Raw genomic sequence first — 20430 nt, forward strand, 5'->3', positions numbered from 1 at the left:
CTCGGGCATCGGAGAGCCTTTGATTTGCGGTGGGGAAACGGAGAAGCTGCTTTGCAAAAAATGTTTTCATTCTCGGCTGCTGTGAAGGCCGCTTAAAAAGGTCCAGCTAAGCTAAGGAGAGCCGCTTCGCCTCCTCGGGGGCAAGGAAATCTGTCTCCTCAGGGTGGGGGGGGGGGTGTCCTTCCTCAAGCACTGGCAGGCAGAGCCCTTTCTGCGGGCACGCGAGCCTTCACCTAGCTCAGCTCCACCGCATATGTGCGTGCACCTCTCGCCGGACAGCTGATTTTTGTGCATGTGGGAGGGACCCATGTGGGAGACGAGCGGGCATGCACGGCGGTGGGTCGGGAGGGCGCAGGGCACACATAAACCCCATGGCTTGTTTTTGGTCCAACGAGGCTGCAGGGAAGCCCAAGTTCGAATCCGAGTAAGGGTATGGCTAGCTGATGAGAGCTAAATAGCTTGAAATAGATCTATGCTAGTCTCCCTTTCTTTCTTTATCGGCAAATATAAATTTGGTATAAAATGATTTGTCGTGAATGCGACTGCTTGAGGGCTCCTGGATTGGAGCTGAAAGGCGAAAGGGAAGCAGGATGCTCCCTCCCACATGTTGGGGTAGACCAGGTGCTTCAATAGAAAAACACTTAATCTCTCCCCTGGTTCAAGCTGATAAAGATTCCTTGATTCCTTGGGGTTCCTCAACTTCTCCACGTTGAGTAAGGAGAACTAGTCTCCTCAATTAGGACTCAGATCCTCCTGCGATCAGGAACCCTGGTTCCTTGGGGTTCCTCAACTTCTCCACATTGAGTAAGGAGGAGTCTCCTCGGACAGGACTCAAATCCTCCCGAGACCAGGAACCCTGGATCTTTGAGGTTCCTCAACTTCTCCAACGTTGAGTAAGGAGAACTAGTCTCCTCAATTAGGACTCAAATCCTCCTGAGACCAGGAACCCTGGATCTTTGAGGTTCCTCAACTTCTCCACGTTGAGTAAGGAGGAGAAGTCTCCTCGGACAGGACTCAAATCCTCCCGAGACCAGGAACCCTGGATCTTTGAGGTTCCTCAACTTCTCCAACGTTGAGTAAGGAGGAGAAGTCTCCTGGGACAGGACTCAAATCCTCCCGAGACCAGGAACCCTGGATCTTTGAGGTTCCTCAACTTCTCCAACGTTGAGTAAGGAGAACTAGTCTCCCCAATTAGGACTCAAATCCTCCTGCGATCAGGAACCCTGGTTCCTTGGGGTTCCTCAATTTCTCCACATTGAGTAAGGTGAACAGACGGAAGTTGGGACTCACCGATGTTCGCCAGGCGGAGGTGAAGCTGACCCCTCACGACCGCGTGGACCCCGATGGGCTTGACCCCCCAAGGGCGGAAGACCTCCCCGCTCAGCACGGTTGCATCCGGTTTGTACTCCACGGTCAGGACCTCCAACTCGTGGTAGACCTGGACCCCCGTCCGTCCTTGGCGGAGGAGATGCTGCGGAGAGAGTTCAGCTGTGGAGGGTCACATCTGAATGGAGGGGTGGACCCCATATCTCTATCTCCATTGCCCCCACCCTGGAAATACAGGCAGTCCTCAATTTATGGCCGCAATGGAGCTCAAAATTTCCGTTGCTATGTGAGAGAGTGGCTCAGTGGCTAAGACGCTGAGCTTGTCGATCAGACAGGTTGGCAGTTCGGCGGTTCGAATCCCTAGTACAGGTCTCCTGCGTGAGCAGGGGGTTGGACTAGGTGACCTCCAAGGTCCCGTCCAACTCTGTTATTGTGACTAATGGAGATTCGTTAAGTGAGTTTTGCCCCGTTTTACGACCTTTCTTGCCAGCGTTCTTAAGGCAATCACCGCCGTTTGTTAAGTGAGTCACATGGTCGTTGAGTGGATCTGGTCAGAAGGTCGCAAAAAGGGGTCAACCCTGGGACAACTGCGACCGTCATAAATATGAGCCGCCTGCCAAGCCTGTGAATTTTGATCCCATGAGCTGCGACGGTCATAAGCGTGAAAAACGGACCTGACTTTTTTCCAAGGGGATCGCATGCACTCTGGGCGTAACTCGAGGACTGCTCTCTAAGCATTTCCCCACCTACCTTCAGCTTCACCGTGGCAGATCCCAGCAGAAGCAAAGAGTCCCCGTCCCAGACGTCGATCTGCAGGGCCTGCTGGGCCAGGTAGTGGAGGAACCAGCGCGGCTCACCTGGTTTAAGGGAGGCCAGGTCCACCAGGTACTTCAGGTGGAAACCAGGCGGGGCTGCAGAGAAGGAAAAGAGGACAGTGGGGCATAGTAAGATGGCAGGAACCTTCCAGAAGCAATAATACGAAGGAGGGAGGGAGGGAGGGAGGAAGAAACAGGGAAGGAGGATTTGAAGATGAAGGAGAGGGAGAAGGTGATGGGGAAGAAGGATAAATGGAGAAAGGGGAGGGAAGGAGGGAGGGAGGGAGGAAGAAACAGGGAAGGAGCATTTGAAGAAGAAGGAGAGGGAGAAGGTGATGGGGAAGAAGGATAAATGGAGAGGGTGGAGGGAAGGAGGGAAGGAGGACAGGACAGAGGGGAGAAGGGTGGAGGAAAAAGGAAGAAACAGGGAAGGAGGGAGGGAAGAAGTGAAGAAAGAGAAGGAGAAGGAAGAGGAAGGATAAATAGAGGGAGGGAAGGAAGAACAGAAAAGGGAAGGAAGGAGGGAGGATGAAATAGATGGATAGATGGAAAGAAGGAAGGAAGATTAAAGGGAGGGAGGAAGTGAAGAAGGAGAAGGAAGGATAAATAGAGGGAGGGAAGGAAGGAAGGAAGATTAAAGGAAGGAAGGAAGGAAGGAAGGAAGGAAGGAACGAAGGAAGGAAGGAAGGAAGGAAGGAGAGAGATGACTAGCTGAGGAATTCTGGGAGTTGAATGCCAAAGGGAGCATCCCCGATCGCATAAAAGGCCTAGACTTAACTCTCTTGCCAATCCCAGTATATCCCAGCCTTCCTGCAACTTCCGAATATTAGCCAATGGTCCTCTCCGCATCAGCCTCTTCTCGCCTGTGGGGTCCCAGCCTTACCGAGATTCAGGGTCCCGTCTGGGTTGATCTGCGCCAAGATGTGGGTCGTTGGCCCACAGGCCTGAGTCTGGACCAGCTGCAGCCGTGGCGTGGTCACCGGGGGGAAGCGGTAAAACTGAAGGGTGAAGTAGACGCTCTGGGGCCACGTAGCAGGGTCGTCCTGGGCAGGCCTGGTGGAAGGAGAGGAGAGGAAATTCAACCAGCGAAGCCCCAAATCCTAGCCTGTTAAGAGCTACCCCCTAAACCAGATCAACCTTGGCAATGTTAAAGCATTTGGACTTCAACTCCCAGAACTCCCCAGCCAATCATACCTGGTTTCTCTCTCTCTCTCTGACTTCTTAGATTGGAGAGATTGCAGAGAAAGGGATTATAAGAGAGTAAGCAGGCACACACTGAGGATATACATCAAAAGGAATGCGTTATCACCAGGGAATTCTGGGAATTCTGGCACCTTAAAAGTTGCCAAAGTTAAGAAAACCTGCACTAGACAAACCCAAAGGAACAGACCCGCCCTCTTTCAAGCAAAACCCCACCCATTTTTCATCATGGAGTGTTTTTTTTATCAGTAAAAAATCAGTCATAAATTGAGGCACTGCAAAAGGCCACAAATGGGGACTGGTTGCCAAACACCCAAACTGGATTCCCAAGTATGGCCAGACCCACAACAGGGTTGCAAGGTCCGTGGTAACTTCGATCGGTTGTTAAGTGAACAGTCGTAAATCAAGAAAAACCTACAGCCCGGGATGGAAAAGATCCAGGAATGGCAATCTAATTTTGGGCTGGGACAACAGTCTTCCAACTCAGTGGGGAGCTAAGTCATTAAAATTGGGTGGGGGGGCTAACGACTGCAACCCCCTGTCAATTCAAGCTCTCCTCCGGCCCCCCTATTTTGTGGCACCTGCATGAGGGGAACAATTGAATGGCAGGGATCTTTTCAGACCCACAGAGGAATCGAAAGTGCTCGCCCACCTGCTCAAGGCCAGGAACTGCAGGTGGATCTCGTGGTCGGGCAAAGGATCGCCTTCCTCCCGCTGGGGGCTGCAGGGCGCGGGATCGTTGGGATCCAACATCTCAAGTGGTTCCTTGTTGCAATCCAAAAGCTCGGGGAATCCGGCCGTGCGCAGGCGGGCAAGCGAGGCCCGGGTGGGGGCGGTGTTGGGGCTGTGAAAAGGACAAGATTCTGAATCCTTCCTTCCTTTCTTTCTTCCTCCTTCCCTCTCTCTTTTTTTTTCTTCCTTCCTTCCCACTATGCGTCCTTCCTTCCTCAGTCGCTTTTCTCTTTCCTTTCTTCTTTCATTTTTCCTTTCTCTCTCCCTCCCTCCCTCCCATTTTCCTTCCTTCCTTTCCTTCCTTCCTTTCTTTCTTTCCATAATACAATAACACCTCTCCTTCCTCCCTCCCTCCCTCCCTTCCCTTCTTTTTTCCTTTTCATTTTTCCTTCTTTCCTTCATTCTCTTTCCTTCCTCCCCCCTTTTTTCTTTCCATAATAACACCTATCCTTTCTTCCTTCCTTCCCCCTCCTGTCCCTCCTTCCTTCCCTCACTGTCTTCCTTCTATCCTCCCTCTTTTACCTTCCTTCCTTCCTCATTTTTCTTTTTTCATTTTTCCTCCCTCCCATTTTCCTTCCTTCCCTATCCCTCCTTCCCTCCCTCCCATCTCCTCCTTCCTTCCTCAGTCTCTTTTCTTCTTTCCTTTCTTCCTTTTTTCATTTTCCTCCCTTCCTCTCTCCCTCTGTCCATCTCATTTTCCTTCCTTCCCTCATTTCTTTCCTTCCTTCCCTCCTTCCTGCCTCCATCTTTTCCTTTCCTCTTTTCCTCCCTCCCTTCTCGGTTGAGAAACTTTGCTCTCCCTTCTAGAAGCTCATGTCCTTCAACAGTGCTGGAGCCATTCCCCTTCCAGAGACAGGTCTGCAGCCCCCACCCCACCACTTCCTGCAGAGGAAACCGGTCCGATTTCGGGGCCTCACCTCCGCGAAGGGGCTCCTCCGAGGGCCAGGATGGGCACGTGGACCGGCGTGAAGGGCAGCTCTTGCAGCTGGTCCACGGTGGAGCCATCCTCGAGTTGAGGGTTGTAACTCAGGTCGGATTCCAGGTGAGCGATGGCTGCTTGGCTCTGCTCCGGCTGGGAAGGGAGGAAATGTCCGAAGACGGAAGAGACGATCAGCGTGGAGGTTGGTTAGACTCAGCAGGCCTGATGACTGAACCGATCTATCTTAGAATATGGAATGACAGTACTGGAAGGGACCTTGGAGGTCTTCTAGTCCAACCCCCTGTCCAAGCAGGAGACCATCTACCCTCCTGGATAAATATCTGCCCAGTCTCTTCTTAAAAGCCTCCAGTGATGGAGTAGCCACAACTTCTGAAGGTCAGCTGTTCCATCCGACCATCCATCAATTCCTTCATCTGTCGATGGATGGATGGATAGATATAGATAGATCGATAAATAGATATAGACATGGTAGGTAGGTAGGTAGGTAGGTAGATAGATAGATAGATAGATAGATGATAGATGATAGATAGATAGATAGATAGATAGATAGATAGATAGATAGATAGATAGATAGATAGATATAGATAACAGACAGATAGACAAGATTAAATACATTGCAGAGAAAGGGATTATAAGAGAGTAAGCAGGCACACACTGAGGATATACATCAAACCTCTATCTATCTATCCATCCATCCATCCATCCATCCATCCATCCATCCATCCATCCATCCACTGTGTTTCCTTGAAAATAAAATCGGGTCTTATATTAATTTTTGCTCCAAAAGAGGCATTAGGGCTTATTTTCTGGTTAGGTCTTATTTTGGGGGAAATACAGTACTAAATGCATCCATCTGGCTGACAATCTTAACTGGGGCTTATTTTGGGGGGGTGGGGTAGGGCTTATATTACGAGCATCCTGAAAAATCATGCTAGGCCTTATTTTCTGGTTGGGTCTTATTTTCGGGGAAACAGGTTATCTATCTATCTATCTATCTATCTATCTATCTATCTATCTATCTATCTATCTATTTACCTACCTACCTACCTATCATCTATCTATCTATCTATCTATCTATCTATCTATCTATCTATCTATCTAATCTATCATCTATCTATCTATCTATCTATCTATCTATCTAATCTATCTATCATCTATCTATCTAATCTATCTATCATCTATCTATCTATCTATCTATCTAATCTATTTATCATCTATCTAATCTATCTATCTATCTATCTATCTATCTATCTATCTAATCTATCTATCATCTATCTATCTAATCTATCTATCATCTATCTATCTATCTATCTAATCTATTTATCATCTATCTAATCTATCTATCTATCCATCTATCTATCTAATCTATCTATCATCTATCTATCTATCTATCTATCTATCTATCTATCTATCTATCTATCTATCTATCTATCTACGTACCTACCTACCTATGAATCATAAAATCATAGTTCAAATGGTTCCAATGATTAATTGACATGGGATTAGAGAATCAATGTCGGAAGGGACCTAGTCCAACTCGCAACTCATCCAGGAGACCCTAGTGTCAACTTCGAACCGACCCGCGCCAGGGCTAGAGATGGGACAACCATTTCAGACAAATTCTTACCTCTCTGGCCGGCTGAAGACTGTCCTGGGACGGCTGAGCACCGCTGACCGCGGGCAGCAATGCATGGCCGCTCCTGTTTATCGGGGATGCCAACAGTTGCGACATCGACAGCTGTAAGGCAAGGTCACCCGTGAAAGAAGTGAGAGGAGGCCGGGCTAGAATTGGGGAGAGGCATGTCCAGGCAACCGACTCGTACTTATGACAAGATCCCTTTTTTTCGACCACCTGACAGCAAAGCCAATGAGGAAGCCAGATGTCATTTAACAACTGCGTTACTAGATTAACAACGAAGGCAAGAAAGGTCGTAAAATGTGGCAAGACTCACTTAACAACCATCTTGCTTAGCGATGGAAATTTGGGGCTGAATTGTGGTCGTATGTCGAGGACTAGCTGTCATTGAAAAATATTCTTTCGGGGGGGGGGGTTTCCCCGCAGGGGTCTTAAGGGGACAGAGACTTACCCCGGGACCCTGAGTGTAATCCTGAGTAGAAACCAACATCTGGACGGAAGGAGGTGATCCTAGGCAAGGGCAAAGAGGAAGAAACGTCACCGTAATCATAAAACATAGAATCATAGGGATGGAAGGGACCTCGGAGGCCATCTAGTCCAACCCGCTGCTCGAGCAGACCTCCGATAAACCGATCACCAGAGTCGTTAAAAGTCGGTCACGCGGTCATGATGTGAATCTGACTCCCCCCACTGACCTCGTGCGTCAGACGGTCGCAAAAGGGGATCCCACTGCCACCGTCATCAATACGAGTTGGTGTCTGAATTTTGATCACATGGTCACTAAATGAACCTGTCGTAACTCGAGAACCGGCTGTCTTTAAACCATGAGAAGAGCTGGCATAAATCTGTTTCGCTGAGAGAATCTCCGTCAGTTTCCTTGGCAGCCAAGGGGTGTCGAGTTGCCATTCAGCCAAGGATGGACACAACTAGACACCCGACTGTCTTACAAGGTCACCGATGCCTCTTTCTATCTACGGGTGGTCCTCGACTTACGGCCACAACATTTCTGCTGCTAAGCGAGGCGGCTGTTAAGCGAGCTTTGTTCCGTTTTACATTTCCCGCCACCGTGAAGCAAATCGCTGCTAATAACACGTTGTTAAGTGAATCTGGCTTTCCCCTTTGGCTTGGCTGGTCAGAAGGTCGCAAAAGGAGACGCTGCGACCGTCGTAAACACGAGTCCGTTGACAAGCGTGTCACCTGTGGAACGGCTCGCCACTAGAAGTCACGGGCGCTCCATCACTCGAGGTTTTCCAGAATGAGCAGCCCTTTGTCCAGAATCGCCTAGGGAAGGGATGGCTAACCTTTTTGCCGTCGCGTGCCAAAAGTGGGGGGAGTGGGGGGGTCACGCAGGCGTGTGCCTACACCCGTAATTCAATGTGCCCCGCTCCCCCGCACATGCACACGCAACACCCCCCCCTCCCGGCTGCCCCCACTTTTGGCACGTGATGGCATGGTGGGTCTGGTAGGCCCATTTTTCGCCCTCCCCAGGCTCCAGAGCCTTTCTAGGAGCCTGGGGAGGGCGAAAACAGCCTTCCCCAACCCCCAGAGGCCCTCTGGAGGCCGGAAACAGCCTGTTTCCCGACTTCCGGTGGGCCAAGAAGGCCCGAAAAATCAGCTGGCTGGCGCACACATGCGTGCTGGAGATGAGCTAGGGCAACGCTCGCGTGCCCACCGATATGGCTCCACGTGCCATCTGTGGCACACGTGCCAAAGGTTCGCCATCATGGGCCTAGGGTCTCCTGCTTGGGCAGGGGGTTGGACTAGAAGACCTCCGAGGTCCCTTCCGACTCTGTTTTTCTACATTCTAGATTTTAGCATCTATTCAAACAACCCCATGAAATCCGTCTCTGGTACATCAATATCAAAATATTTCCAGACCAGGAAAAGAGAGAAAAAAGCGAGAACGGACTGCACTCTAGTGGCTGGAAAAAAAGAATAATCTTGATTTTTTTTTCCCCTCTTTTTTTCCCCTCCTTTGGAAGCTTTTCAATCTCGCTCCTTAAACTGAGAGGCGAGGAAGTCCTTGATTTGTGACAACAGAGGCCAAAATGTTTATGCTGAGTGAGACGTAAGCGGTTGAAATTCAGTCATGTGACTGGGAGAGGGGTAAACATTGGAACCTCCGAACTGGGTCGCAAGTATCCCCCACCCCCTGGGAGAGGTCCGTCATAACTTTGAACGGTCCTAAGTCGAGGATTGGCTGTTTCTGACCCCCCATTAAGTGCCGCTTCAGCCTCGGAAGGGGTCTGGTGGCTGCCCCCAAGGTAGGAGAACCGCTCACCGGAGGTTGCGAGGGGTGGGCTCTTGATCTTGGGAGGCAGCGGCGTTTCTCTCTTAACGCCTGGACTTTTGGCCGCTGTTCCGAGTCGTTCCTCGGAGCTGGTGGAGAAGTGAAAGGCGAGGGTGCCCGATTCGACCTGCTTCACCTACAATTTTAATTTAATTTAAAAAAAAAAACAGATTAATCTTCCTCACCTGGCCCTATGTACTTATACCAGGTAAGAGGCCCCCCATTAAAATTCCAGTTCTTCCCCAATAATAATGAATTTCTAGGATGGGGTTTCTTGGTGGACTCCAACTCCCAGAATTCCCCAGCCAGCTCCTCCAAAATGAACTTTTTGGCACCTATCTTCCCGGTGTGCTGCCCTAGGACCCATCATCCCCAGATCTGAGACTGGAGAGCCAAGCAGGGAAGGGCTGCTCACCTCTTCGGAGCTCATGGTGGCCGGAGGAGTCTTGTAAACCAGGACGTGGTGGGGATTCAGCTGAGGCCCGCCTCGCAAGGGAAGGACCACGTCTGCGGAATTCGCATCCAGAACCGGCTGCCAAAGGGCCCAGCGGACTGAGTGCATGTAGGCTGCGGCCGTCAGGGAGGTCATGGAGGGTGTCTGTGGGAGGACGGAATCGTGTTAAATCAGGAAAGAAAGAAAAGAAAGAAAGAAAGAAAGAAAGAAAGAAAGAAAGAAAGAAAGAAAGAAAGAAAGAAAGAGAAAAATGAAAGAAGGAAAAAAGAAAATATAAGGGAAGGGAGGGAGAGAGGAAGGAGAGGGGTTATTGTAGTATGAAAAGAAAGAAAGAAAGAAAGAAAGAAAGAGAGAGAGAGGGAAGGAAGGAAGATAGGAAGGAAGGAAGAAGAGGTGTTATTGTATTATGGGAAGGAAGGAAGGAAGGAAGGAAGGAAGGAAGGAAGGAAGGAAGGAAGGAAGGAAAGAAAAAGAAAGAAAGAAAGAGAGAAAGAAGGAAGGAAAAATGAAAGAGAAGGAAAAAAATATAAGGGAAGGGAGGGAGGGAGGGAGGAAGGAGAGGGGTTATTGTAGTATGGAAAGAAAGAAAGAAAGAGAGGGAAGGAAGGAAGAAGGGGAGTTATTGTATTATGGAAAGGAAGGAAGGAAAGAAAAAGAAAGAAAGAAAAAGAAAAAGAGGGAAGGAAGGAAAGAAGGAAAAATGAAAGAGAAGGAAAAAAGAAAATATAAGGGAGGAAGGGAGATGGCTGACTGGGGGATTCTGGGAGTTGAAGTCCCCTCATCTAAATCGTCCTGTTCCATAACTGTTAGGAAAAGGGGAAATATTATTCCTTTTCATTCGGTTTCTTCTTCTTCTTCTTTTTCTGACGGAGGCTGACAAAGGTCCTCCCTGCTTTCTCTTTGTCCTTGACTTCCCTCTCGGCAGGAGGAGCCAATTAACCAAGATTTGCTCCCGGCTCAAGGCTGGCGCATGGGCCGCATCAGATGGCTCAACGGAGCTGAAGTCCAGCCTGGCCTGATTCTCATTCTTTTCCCCCCTTTTTCTTGCTTCTCTGCTCGCCTTTTACCAGTAATTAAGGGAATTAGCTGGCTGGAGCCTCCTGGGTTTGCCTGGGCGATCGTGCTTGACTCATTAAGCCAGGATTAACCCTGATTAGAAGTGAGGGCCTCCCTGGCTGGGCACGAGATGGTTCGGCCACTCGAGAATGGTGCTCCCTTCCTTCACCACTCCTTCTCTCTCTTTTTTCTTCCCTCCTTCCTTCCTTCTTTCCTTCCCACCCTCTCCCCTTCCCCAGCCTTTTCTTTCCTTTTTCCTTTCCTTTCCTTCCCTCTTCCACCTTTCCTTTCCTTCCCTCTTCCTCCTTTCCTTTCTCCTTCCATTCCCTTCCTTTCCTTTCCTTCCCTTTCTGTTCCATTCCGTTCCTTCCCTTCCCTTCCCTTCCTTCCCCCTTCCCTTCCCCTTCTCTTCTCCCTTTCCTTTCCTCCCCTTCCCCCTTCCTTCCCTCTTCCACCTTTCCTTTCCTTTCCTTCCTTCCTCCTTTCCTTTCATTCCCTCCTTTCCTTCCCTCTTCCAACTTTCCTTCCCTTCCCTCTTCCTCCTTCCCTTCCCTCCTTTCCTTTCCTTTCCTTTCCTTCCCTCTTCCTCCTTTCCTTCCCTTCCCTCTTCCTTTCCTTTCCTTCCCTCTTCCTCCTTTCCTTCCCTCTTCCTTTCCTTTCCTTCCCTCTTCCTCTTTTCCTTCCCTTCCCCTTCCCTTCCCTTCCCTTTCCTTTCCTTATCATGATTCAATCCAGTGGACTTTCTAAATTCAGAAGAAGCTTTCAAGACCCCATTAAAAAGCCTCCACGAAGAGGTGAAGGTGGCTTTGATGGACCTCCTGGGACGCTTCAGCAGGTCAACATAAGAGGAGAGGACAATCTGGGCTTTTGTTGTTTCCCCCTCAAGGCCATACAACTTCCAATTCTTCTGTGTGGTGGACTTCAAAGTTCTCCCTGCTTTCATTGATCAGCGCTAATTGCAAATCAGAGGTTGGTCAAAATGACTCAGCCACCGCCGTCATCCCAACAGCAATCAGTAGGAGACTGTCTCATTATTACCAAGCTTCGGTTAGTTTTGATCAAGCTTTCAGAAGTCAACGCAGAAAGGGCAGGATGAGGTCCTCGGTTAAGAAGACAACAGTTACTTAAGACGTCTAGCATAGATGTTGGGTTCTGTCTGGACAGTTCCCCTGTCCCTCTTAATAAATAAAACTTGAAACTACCTCCAGACGCCCGTCCTTATCCTTCTTCTTGTGAGGAACTCAAAGCGATGTTGATGGTTGATAGCTCCTTCTCAGGGGGCTTCGAAATCATGGGCTTTGGTGCCATCAACATGAGACTTCCAGAACTGCTGTGCGGTCATATAAGTATTAGGGGTTATTCTGGAGACCAACACGCATAATGTAGTTCCTCGTTCAACTTGGAAAGTTGCCTTCTCCAGTTGTCGTGTCTCAACAGATGTCCTTGAGATGCCCTCAAGCTGGTGTCCACCATGTTTCAAAAGACCTCCTTGAGATGGCCTCAACCTGATGTTCACCATATCTCAACACATATCCTTGAGAAGCCCCTCAACCTAGTGTCTACTCAATTGCCCTTGAGATGCCGTGAACCTGGTGTCCACTGTATCTCAACAGATGTCCTTGAGGTGCCCTCAACCTGGTGTCCCCCAACCCTCTGGGTACGAAGGCCCCATAATTCCTGAGCAACCAATGAAGTGTGAAAGTTTAAGACCACTGGAAGAGATCAGCTTCAGAAAAGTGTTCGTTCGTTTACAAAGAAGTCCACTCAATTGACCCTTGCATTATTTGGAGGAGGAGGAGGAGGAGGAGGAGGAGGAAGGAGAAGGAGGAGGAGGAGGAGGAGGAGGAGAAGGAGAAGGAGAAGGAGAAGGAGAAGGAGAAGAAGAAGAAGAAGAAGAAGAAGAAGAAGAAGAAGAAGAAGAAGAAGAAGAAGAAGAAGAAGAAGAAGAAGAAGTTGTTCAAAAGTCATCTCCTACCTTCCCATCAGGGCCACTTGCAACAGAGAAGACATATTCCAACAGGAAGATCACTCCAAAAGCAGGGTGAGGCACCATCTCGGCCAGGTGGATGCGGCTTCGCAGGATGAGAGCTTGTCCCTCGGCACTGAGTTTGGAAGAACCAAAAAAAAAAAAAAAGTGTGAGGGAATCACCATTAATGTTCAGGAACTCCTTCTGCTAAGGTCCACCTAAACCGTATCTGCTTTCTCCCATGTTCCTCAACCTTGGGGACACGAAGATGGGTAGACTTCAACTCCCAGAATTCCCTGGCCGTAACGTTTGATGCGTATCCCCATTGTGTGCTTCCTTACTCTCTTATAATCCCTTCCTCTGCGATCTCTCTGCTCTAGGGAGCTGGAGAAAAAAAATGGGCCATGGCTGGCTGGGGAATTCTGGGAGCTGAAGACCACCCATCTTCAAGTAGCCAAACTTAAGAAGCCTTGATGCTCCCACAGCCATTTCACTGGATTGCTGCTCGGCTGTGCTTTTTTTTCTAATTTTGCTACAGCGTGGGAAATCATGCTCTAGGCCAACAACTGCCCTCCAAGCTACGCCAGAGGGACATCTGGATAAGAAAACAGAGCGACTCAAAAAGAAAAGAGTGCTGTTTTCAAAGCTGGAACATCATCTTCGTGATGCCACCACCGCGTTTTTACAGGAAAGGAGCTCGCTTCGTTCCCGTGAGGTACCCAACGATGTTCACGCCTTCCGTTCCACGGTACTCACCTGCCTTTGAGGGGACTTCCTTGTTTCCGGCGCAGGTTGCCGCTGCTTCCCCGGGCTCTACTGGCCTCTGGCAATGCCACAGGGACCACCACCACCACCTGGGGGGGCTGAACGAAACACAACCCGTTGTGGACGCCAACATGTAGCCGGCGCTCCTGGATCGCGAGGGAGGTCCCGTCCAGGATCGAGTTAACCTAGATTCAATCGAAAGACCAAAATTAACTCCAGCGTTGTATGTAGGCTCACCACTTGGTACTCCGTCCCTAGGAAAGATTATTACAGAGAGTCCCCGATTTACAACAATTCATTTAGTGACCGTTCGAAGTTACAGCGGGGCTGAAAAGAGTGACTTACGACCCGTTCCCGCACTTACAACCCTGGCAGCCTCCCCATGTCACGCGATCAAAATCTGGGTCCTTGGCAAACCGGCATGGACTTATGACCGTTGTAGGGTCGCCCGGGGTCGTGTGATTGCCATTTGCGACACCTTCACAGCCGAGCAAAGTCAAGGGGGGATTCGCTTAACGACTGTGTGATTCACTTAATAATGGCAGTGATTTATTTAACAATCGCAGCAAAGAAGGTCATAACATTCGAGCGGGAGGGGGGGGTTGGACTAGATGACCTCCAAGGTCCCTTCCAACTCTTTGTTATTCTACGTTCTATGTTCAGCATGACTTCTTTAACTTAGCTTAGCCAGAGAAATCCTGGGTTTAATTGTGGGCCGGGTGTTCGGGAGGATGTGGAATAGACAAGTTGTATTTTATTTATTTATTACCGCAGTGATTTGTTGCCCATCTGGTGGTTCGAATTAAACCTCAGCGGGAACCAAAAGGAGGGATTTCTGAGAAATTTCTCCAAATTTGGAAACAGCCTCCCCTCCTCTTTCGAAAACGGGGAATTCTCACGCGCAAAGAGTTCCATTTTGGGCCGATGCACCAACAAACGAGATGCACCATCACCGTGGGGGTGGGGGGGGAGCGGGTGGTAATTTTACGCCATCTGTCATAAACTAATAAAACTCAAAGCTGCCCCAGAGTGATTGCGGGGATATTAAACCGTTTCATCTTCTCCCTTTTTTTTCTCCTTAAGGTCATTATTGCTTTCTAAATTACGGGGAGCTCCCGGAGACGACATTAAAAAACTTAGGATTCGCTCTCCGGCTCCATCCATCTCCAGCGGGGCAGTTTGCAAAACAGCTCATTAGCGGCTGCCCGTCGCGGGGGAAAAATCCATCGGCATTGCAAACTGGCATCCAGGAAGCCGAGAAGAGTTTTCCTCTTTTAACAGAAGGAGAACAAAGACCATACGGCAGCTCCCAGGCGGGTGCGCAAACAGGAGAACGAAAAAAATAAAACAAAAAAAGAAACGTGGCTATGGAAAAGATCTGTAGACAAACAAATGAGGAAAAGGGCTGTGATTGTCCCGATAAGAGAAGGTCCGTTGCTCTAGGAAATCACCCGTTTTTCACCGCTGGAGAAAAGTTTCATAACCACATGGCCCCGATTATAATTACAATCGTAGTTATAATTAAATGGCTTCTGAGCAAGAACGGTTCTTGGTATCTTGGTTTAGTTAGTAGCTTTCTAATGAGAGAAAGAGGAGAAATGATAAGAGAGAGAGAGAGAGGGAGGGAGGGAGAGAGAGATAGCAATAGCACTTAGATTTATATACCGCTTCACAGTGCTTTACAGCCCACTTCTAAGCAGTTTACAGAGGTTGCCCCCAACCATCTGGACCCTCATTTTACAAACCTCAGAAGGATGGAAGGTTGAGTCAACCTTGAGCCTGGTGAGATTCGAACTACCAAATTGCAGGCGGTCGGCAGTCAGCAGAAGTAGAGCTGCAGTACTGCACTCTAACCACTGTGCCACCGTGGCTCAGTGATAGATAGATAGATATAGAGATAGATAGATAGATAGATAGATAGATAGATAGATAGATAGATAGATAGATGCAGGCAGGCATAGGTTTGAGATGGATGGATAGATAGATAGATAGATAGATAGATAGATAGATAGATAGATAGAGGCAGGCAGGCAGGCAGGCAGGCAGACAGACAGACAGACAGACAGACAGAGTATTGAGATAGATAGATACCGCAGAGAGAGAGAGAGAGAGAGAGAGAGATGGGTAGGTAGGTAGACAGACCGAGATAGAAAGACAGAAGAATTAAAAAAGAGGTAAAGATATACACAGAAAGATAAAGATAGCTAGATAGATTAGAGATGATATAGATAAATAGAAAGACAGAAATATTAAAAGAGAGATAAAGATATACACAGAAAGATAAATAAAAAGATAGCTAGATAGATTAGATATGATAGATAGATAGATAGATAGATAGATAGATAGATAGATAGGTATAGATGATTGATATAGAAATAGAAAGACATAGAAAGATAAATAAAAAGAGACAGAGACAAAAAGATAAATAGATTAGAGAGAGAGAGAGAGAGACAGGCAGGCAGGCCGGAGAAAGACAAAGATGAGAGAGTGGGGGGGGGGGAGAGGGAGGGGGGGGAAGAGACCTACCTGCTCGTACGTAAGCAAGCTCAGGAGCTCCTCCTCAAACTTCTCCAGGGAAGGGTAGAGGTGGACGGTCAGCTTGTCCAGGTACCACGTCTGGCTCTTCATCAGGCGGGGCTTCTGCAAAAAGTCTCCTGCACACAGAGAGGAGCGCCAAATGTATGTCCTTAAGTGAGTTTTGCCCCGTTCTACGACCTTTCTTGCCACCGTTGTTCAGTGAATCAACACCCTTGTTAAAATGAGTAACCCAGTTGTTAAAGTTACTCTGGTTTATCCCATTCTTGGTCAGAAGGTCGCAAAAGGGGGACCCCGGGGGCGCTGCCACTGTCATAAATGTGAGTCAGCTGCCAAGCATCCGAATCTAAATCACGTGAACATGGGGGATGCGGAAACGGTCGTTTAAGTGTGAAAGCCATTTTTTTCAATGCCATTGTAACTTCGAACGGTCACTAAATGAAACGGCTGTAAGTCGAGGAATGCCCGTAGGCAGGATTTTGGTTTTTTTTTTAACTTTTTCTTCCTTGACCCAGGTTGTGGAATCTATGACAAATTGCATCCTTTCCAAATCCTTAAAGGTAAAGGTAAAAATGTTCCCCTCGCACCTATGTGCTAAGTCGTTCCCGACTCTAGGGGGCGGTGCTCATCTCCCTTTCAAAGCCAAAGAGCCAGCGCTGTCCGAAGACGTCTCCGTGGTCCTGTGGCCGGCATGACTCAATGCCAAAGGCGCACGGAAGGCTGTTCCCTTCCCACCAAAGGTGGTCCCTATTTTTCTACTTGCATTTTTTACCTGCTTTCGAACTGCTAGGTTGGCAGAAGCTGGGACAAGTCACGGGAGCTCCCCCCGTTACACGTCAGCACCAGGGATTCGAACCGCTGAACTGCCGACCTTTCCATCGACAAGCTCAGCTTCTTAGCCACTGAGACAACCCGCCCCCTAATCCTACACACTTTCCGAATTTACAGACTGGGAAAGTTTCAGAAGATGGGGGAAAAAAAAACAGTAGAAGAGGTTTGTGGACGATGGCGTCTCTCTTCCTGCCCCTTCAATGTATTTTGCAGCTCAAAAAACCGGGGCAAAAAAAAAAGAAAAGAAAAAAAAGCAAAATAAAAACCGAATAAAATATTATCCGGCTGGCTTTAAAAACAAAAAAATAAAAATCTGCCAGCCGTGCAGAGCCCGGGAGTCCCCTTCGCGTTCGAAAAGGGGATAATTTGCAGTCATTGGCGTTAATTCAATTTTCAAGGGCCGAAATACGCCTTTTTCCCCTTCTCGCCTTTGCGGAGGCTGTGATCTAGCGGCTTCGGGGGGGTGGGGGGGGGGAATCAAATTACTGGGTTCATTTTCGGCTGGAAGTGCCACCAATTTGCCACCAATTTCAGAGCTGGGCTGGCAAGCTTGAAGTGCTGGGCTTTTTCTGATGAAGGGGAGATGAGGAGAAGGGAGGGAAACGAGGAGGGGGAGTGAAGGGAATTGGGAATTTGAGGGAGGTAAGGACCCCGTTGTACAGAGCAGGGGGTGGCCGGAGCGATGGGATCTCAGAGATCTGTCATCTTTTGGAACTTTTTATTACGTTGGTTTCTAATGTTAAAATGATTCAGTCCTTAAATTCTTCGGACTTTTAATGTTTCATAGTGTGGATTAAATTGATATTCAGGTCAAGCCAAATAACTTTATTGAGGCCATGAACCAGCAGAAAGAGGAAGAAATACAGGGAGCCCCCATCTTACGACCGCCAACTGAGCCCAACATTTCCGTTGCTAAGTGACATATTTTGTTAAATGAGACTTGCCCCGTTTTTACGACTTGTCTTGCCCCGTCTGTTAAATGAATCGCTGTTGTTAAATTATGGGGAAGGGGGAAGGAAGGGAAGAAGGGAGAGGAGAGGGGAAAGGAAAAGAAAAGGAGGGAGGGAGGGAAGGAAGGAAAGAAGGAAGGAAGGAAGGAAGGAAGGAAGGAAGGAAAAGGGAGGGAGGGAGGAAAGAAGGGCAAGGGTTATACGTACCTTCAGGTGCTGCTAAGACCCCTGGGACCCTCTGCCCACTGGATACGGGGGTATTCTCAGGCAGGAGATGGTAAATGGCCTCCAAGGGTGGGTGGAGCTGCAGGGTGCATTGCAGGTGAGTGTTTTCCATCACCGTCAGGTACTTGTTCTCTAAAGGAGCCAAAAGGACAGACAGATAGACAGACCAGAAAGAAGGAAGGAAGGAAGGAAAAAAGAAACAATAAGGAAGATAGAAAAGGGAGAGCGGAGTGAGGAAGGAAGGAAGGAGGGAAGGAAGGAAAAGAGAGAGAGGGAGGTAGGAAGGAAGGAAAGAAGGACAAAGAGGAGGAAGGAAGGAAAGGGAGACATTGTGACATAATAAATTAAAACTCACATCAGGACAATTCGAATCCAGGTTTCACACATTCCGCATAGCTGCTTTTAGTCTGGCCATCAACACCCAGCCCAGGACCCTTTAACCCCGAATGACCGACTATTCCGGGGTATCCTAAGGACATGACAGAGAGCTCCGCTTGCTGGGCTAAGGTGCCAACGGGCTCTCTGGCTGGCAGAGCGGGGCACCTTCAGGGCAGCAGAGGCGGCAGAGGAAGTGGGTCTGTAGCAGAAGGGAGGAACTGCTGCAACCAGAGAGAAAACTGAATTCTCTTGAATCTTGAATTCAGCAATTACGATTTCCAATAGCCTCTCCCTTCCCTGCTCTTCGCACCCAGAATCATTTTCCCACCCCCGTTTTCGTCCGGAATTTCCCAGGTGCAAAGAACGGGGGGCCTGGCCTGTGCAAATCGCTAGGCGCCCTATGACTTACTCTCTATGGGCTCCAGGAGCAGCGGGTGCAGGAGGGCGCGGGGAGTCCCCTGATACAAAGGGAGCCTGCAGAGAGAAGGGGAGTATCGGATCAGAGAGAAATTGGGTTGTTGTTTTTTTTTGTTTTTTTAAAAAAGGAATTTTTGACAGCTGAGCTGGTGATTGGCCCAAAGTCACCCAGCCGGATTTTCTGCCTACGGCAGGACTAGAACTCCCAATCTCCTGGTGATTGGCCCAAAGTCACCCAGCTGGCTTTCATACCTAAGGCAGGACTAGAACTCCCAGTCGCCTGGCGATTGGACCAAAGTCACCCAGCTGGCTTTCGTACCTAAGGCAGGACTAGAACTCCCAGTCGCCTGGCGATTGGACCAAAGTCACCCAGCCAGCTTTCATACCTAAGACAGAACTAGAACTCACCGTCTCCTGGCAACTGCCCCAAACTCACTCAGCCAACTTTTTCGCCAAGGTGTTAAATCCCACCCCACCTGGCAGAACGGCGCCTGCTTTTAGAGCTTTTAGTCAAGGGACTCCTTGTCACCGATACCAACCACGTCTCATCCCGAAGCTAACCAACGTACCCTTTGCCCGTCGCGTTCCAAATCAGCGGCTCGGATTTGCCGTTAAACAACCGGAGGAACCCGAACCCGCAGCCGACTTCCCGGTAGGCCGTGTCTTGTCCCTTGGCGGTCGCCACCATCTCTAGCACCATCAAGACACCGGGGTGACCCAAAGACGTGAGGAAATACACCGTCTGGGAGGGCAGCGGAGAGAAAGGGTGAAGGAGAGCGGGCCTTTGATCTTCTCCTGTACGCTTCCCGATCGGGGCTGCTCGTTGGCGAGACGGTCTCGGTGACAGGAGATTAATCATCTCGGCTGACAGCTTCTCCAGGCCTGCCACTTTCTCGCCTCCGGCACAGAAGCTGGGATTGCGAGGCGGGTTTGTGATCTCTTTTGTTGGCAAAAAGAGCCTGATAATACAGTGGACTAAAGCACTGTTATTAACATCTGCTGCTTGCAATTACTGCAAGTTCAAATCCCGCCAGGCTCAAGGTTGACTCAACCTTCCATCCTTTCAAAGGTAGGTAAATTGAGGACCCAGATTGTGGGGGCAATAATCTGACTTTGTATAAATATACAAAAGGATGAAGGCTATTGCTTAGCGCATTGTAAGCTGCCCTGAGTCTCCGGAGAAGGGCGGCATATAAATTAAAGCAAAAAAAACCAAAAACACTTCTCTCCCAGCAGGATAACAGATGCCAACGCAACGCAGAAGATGCCGAGACTTCAAAGGGCCGTTCGGGCTGGCTCTGGTCAGCCGGGCAGCGGAAGTCAAAACCACCCCTGCGAGGAGACGCTCCCGCCCCCACCCCACCCGTCAATCTCGAGCACCTGCAGGAAGGAAAAGCTGGAATACCCCTGAGTTGCGAAATGTGAACTGCAGTTGATCCTCGAGTTACGACCACAACGGAGCCCCAAACTTTCTGTTGCTAAGCGAGACTTTTGTTAAGCGAGCCTTGCCCCCTTTTACGACCTTTCCTGCCACATTTGTTAAGTGAGTCACTGCAGTTGCTCAGTTAGCAACATGGTTGTTAAGTGAACCTGGCTTCCACGTTGCTTGTCAGGTCGCGTGACCCCGGGACGCTGCAACCGTCATAAGTATGAGTCAGTTGCCAAGAGTCTGAACTCTGATCACGTGACTGTGGGGATGCCGCAACAGTCATAAGTGTGAAAAAAGGGTCAATGATTTGTTTAAAAAATTTAATCCTTAAATCTCGGGGAGGACGTTTGGATGAAAATAAAGACCGAGCTGCTATTTTCTTGAAAAATTTGAATTTAAAAGCCCCCAACAGGAAAGCTGCAGGAAGGACGCAAGGATGCTTAAGAGAGAGGGCAAGTTTAGCCCTTAAAAAGTTTTGGCAGCT

General features: G+C 49.0%; 1 protein-coding gene across 1 annotated transcript in view; it reads right to left on the reverse strand.

Annotated features, from left to right (window-relative positions):
• The window catches only part of NPHP4 (nephrocystin 4), a 37837-nt gene that overhangs the window by 13365 nt on the left and 4042 nt on the right, over positions 1-20430 (reverse strand). The window contains exons 4-18 of the mRNA XM_070956333.1: positions 19087-19259; positions 18510-18574; positions 17705-17854; positions 15708-15835; positions 13173-13366; positions 12425-12551; positions 9355-9537; positions 8931-9075; positions 7101-7159; positions 6641-6751; positions 4991-5145; positions 3994-4185; positions 3025-3194; positions 2077-2237; positions 1291-1471 (exon numbers count right to left, since the gene is read on the reverse strand). Of these exons, the coding sequence (XP_070812434.1) occupies positions 1291-1471; positions 2077-2237; positions 3025-3194; positions 3994-4185; positions 4991-5145; positions 6641-6751; positions 7101-7159; positions 8931-9075; positions 9355-9537; positions 12425-12551; positions 13173-13366; positions 15708-15835; positions 17705-17854; positions 18510-18574; positions 19087-19259 (2194 nt within the window). The remainder of the gene's footprint in view (positions 1-1290; positions 1472-2076; positions 2238-3024; positions 3195-3993; positions 4186-4990; positions 5146-6640; positions 6752-7100; positions 7160-8930; positions 9076-9354; positions 9538-12424; positions 12552-13172; positions 13367-15707; positions 15836-17704; positions 17855-18509; positions 18575-19086; positions 19260-20430) is intronic.

Source organism: Pituophis catenifer, unplaced genomic scaffold (assembly GCF_029215685.1).
Source record: "Pituophis catenifer annectens isolate HBS135680 unplaced genomic scaffold, rPitCat1.0.hap2 SCAF_18, whole genome shotgun sequence".
In the NCBI taxonomy this organism is placed as follows: Eukaryota; Metazoa; Chordata; class Lepidosauria; order Squamata; family Colubridae; genus Pituophis; species Pituophis catenifer.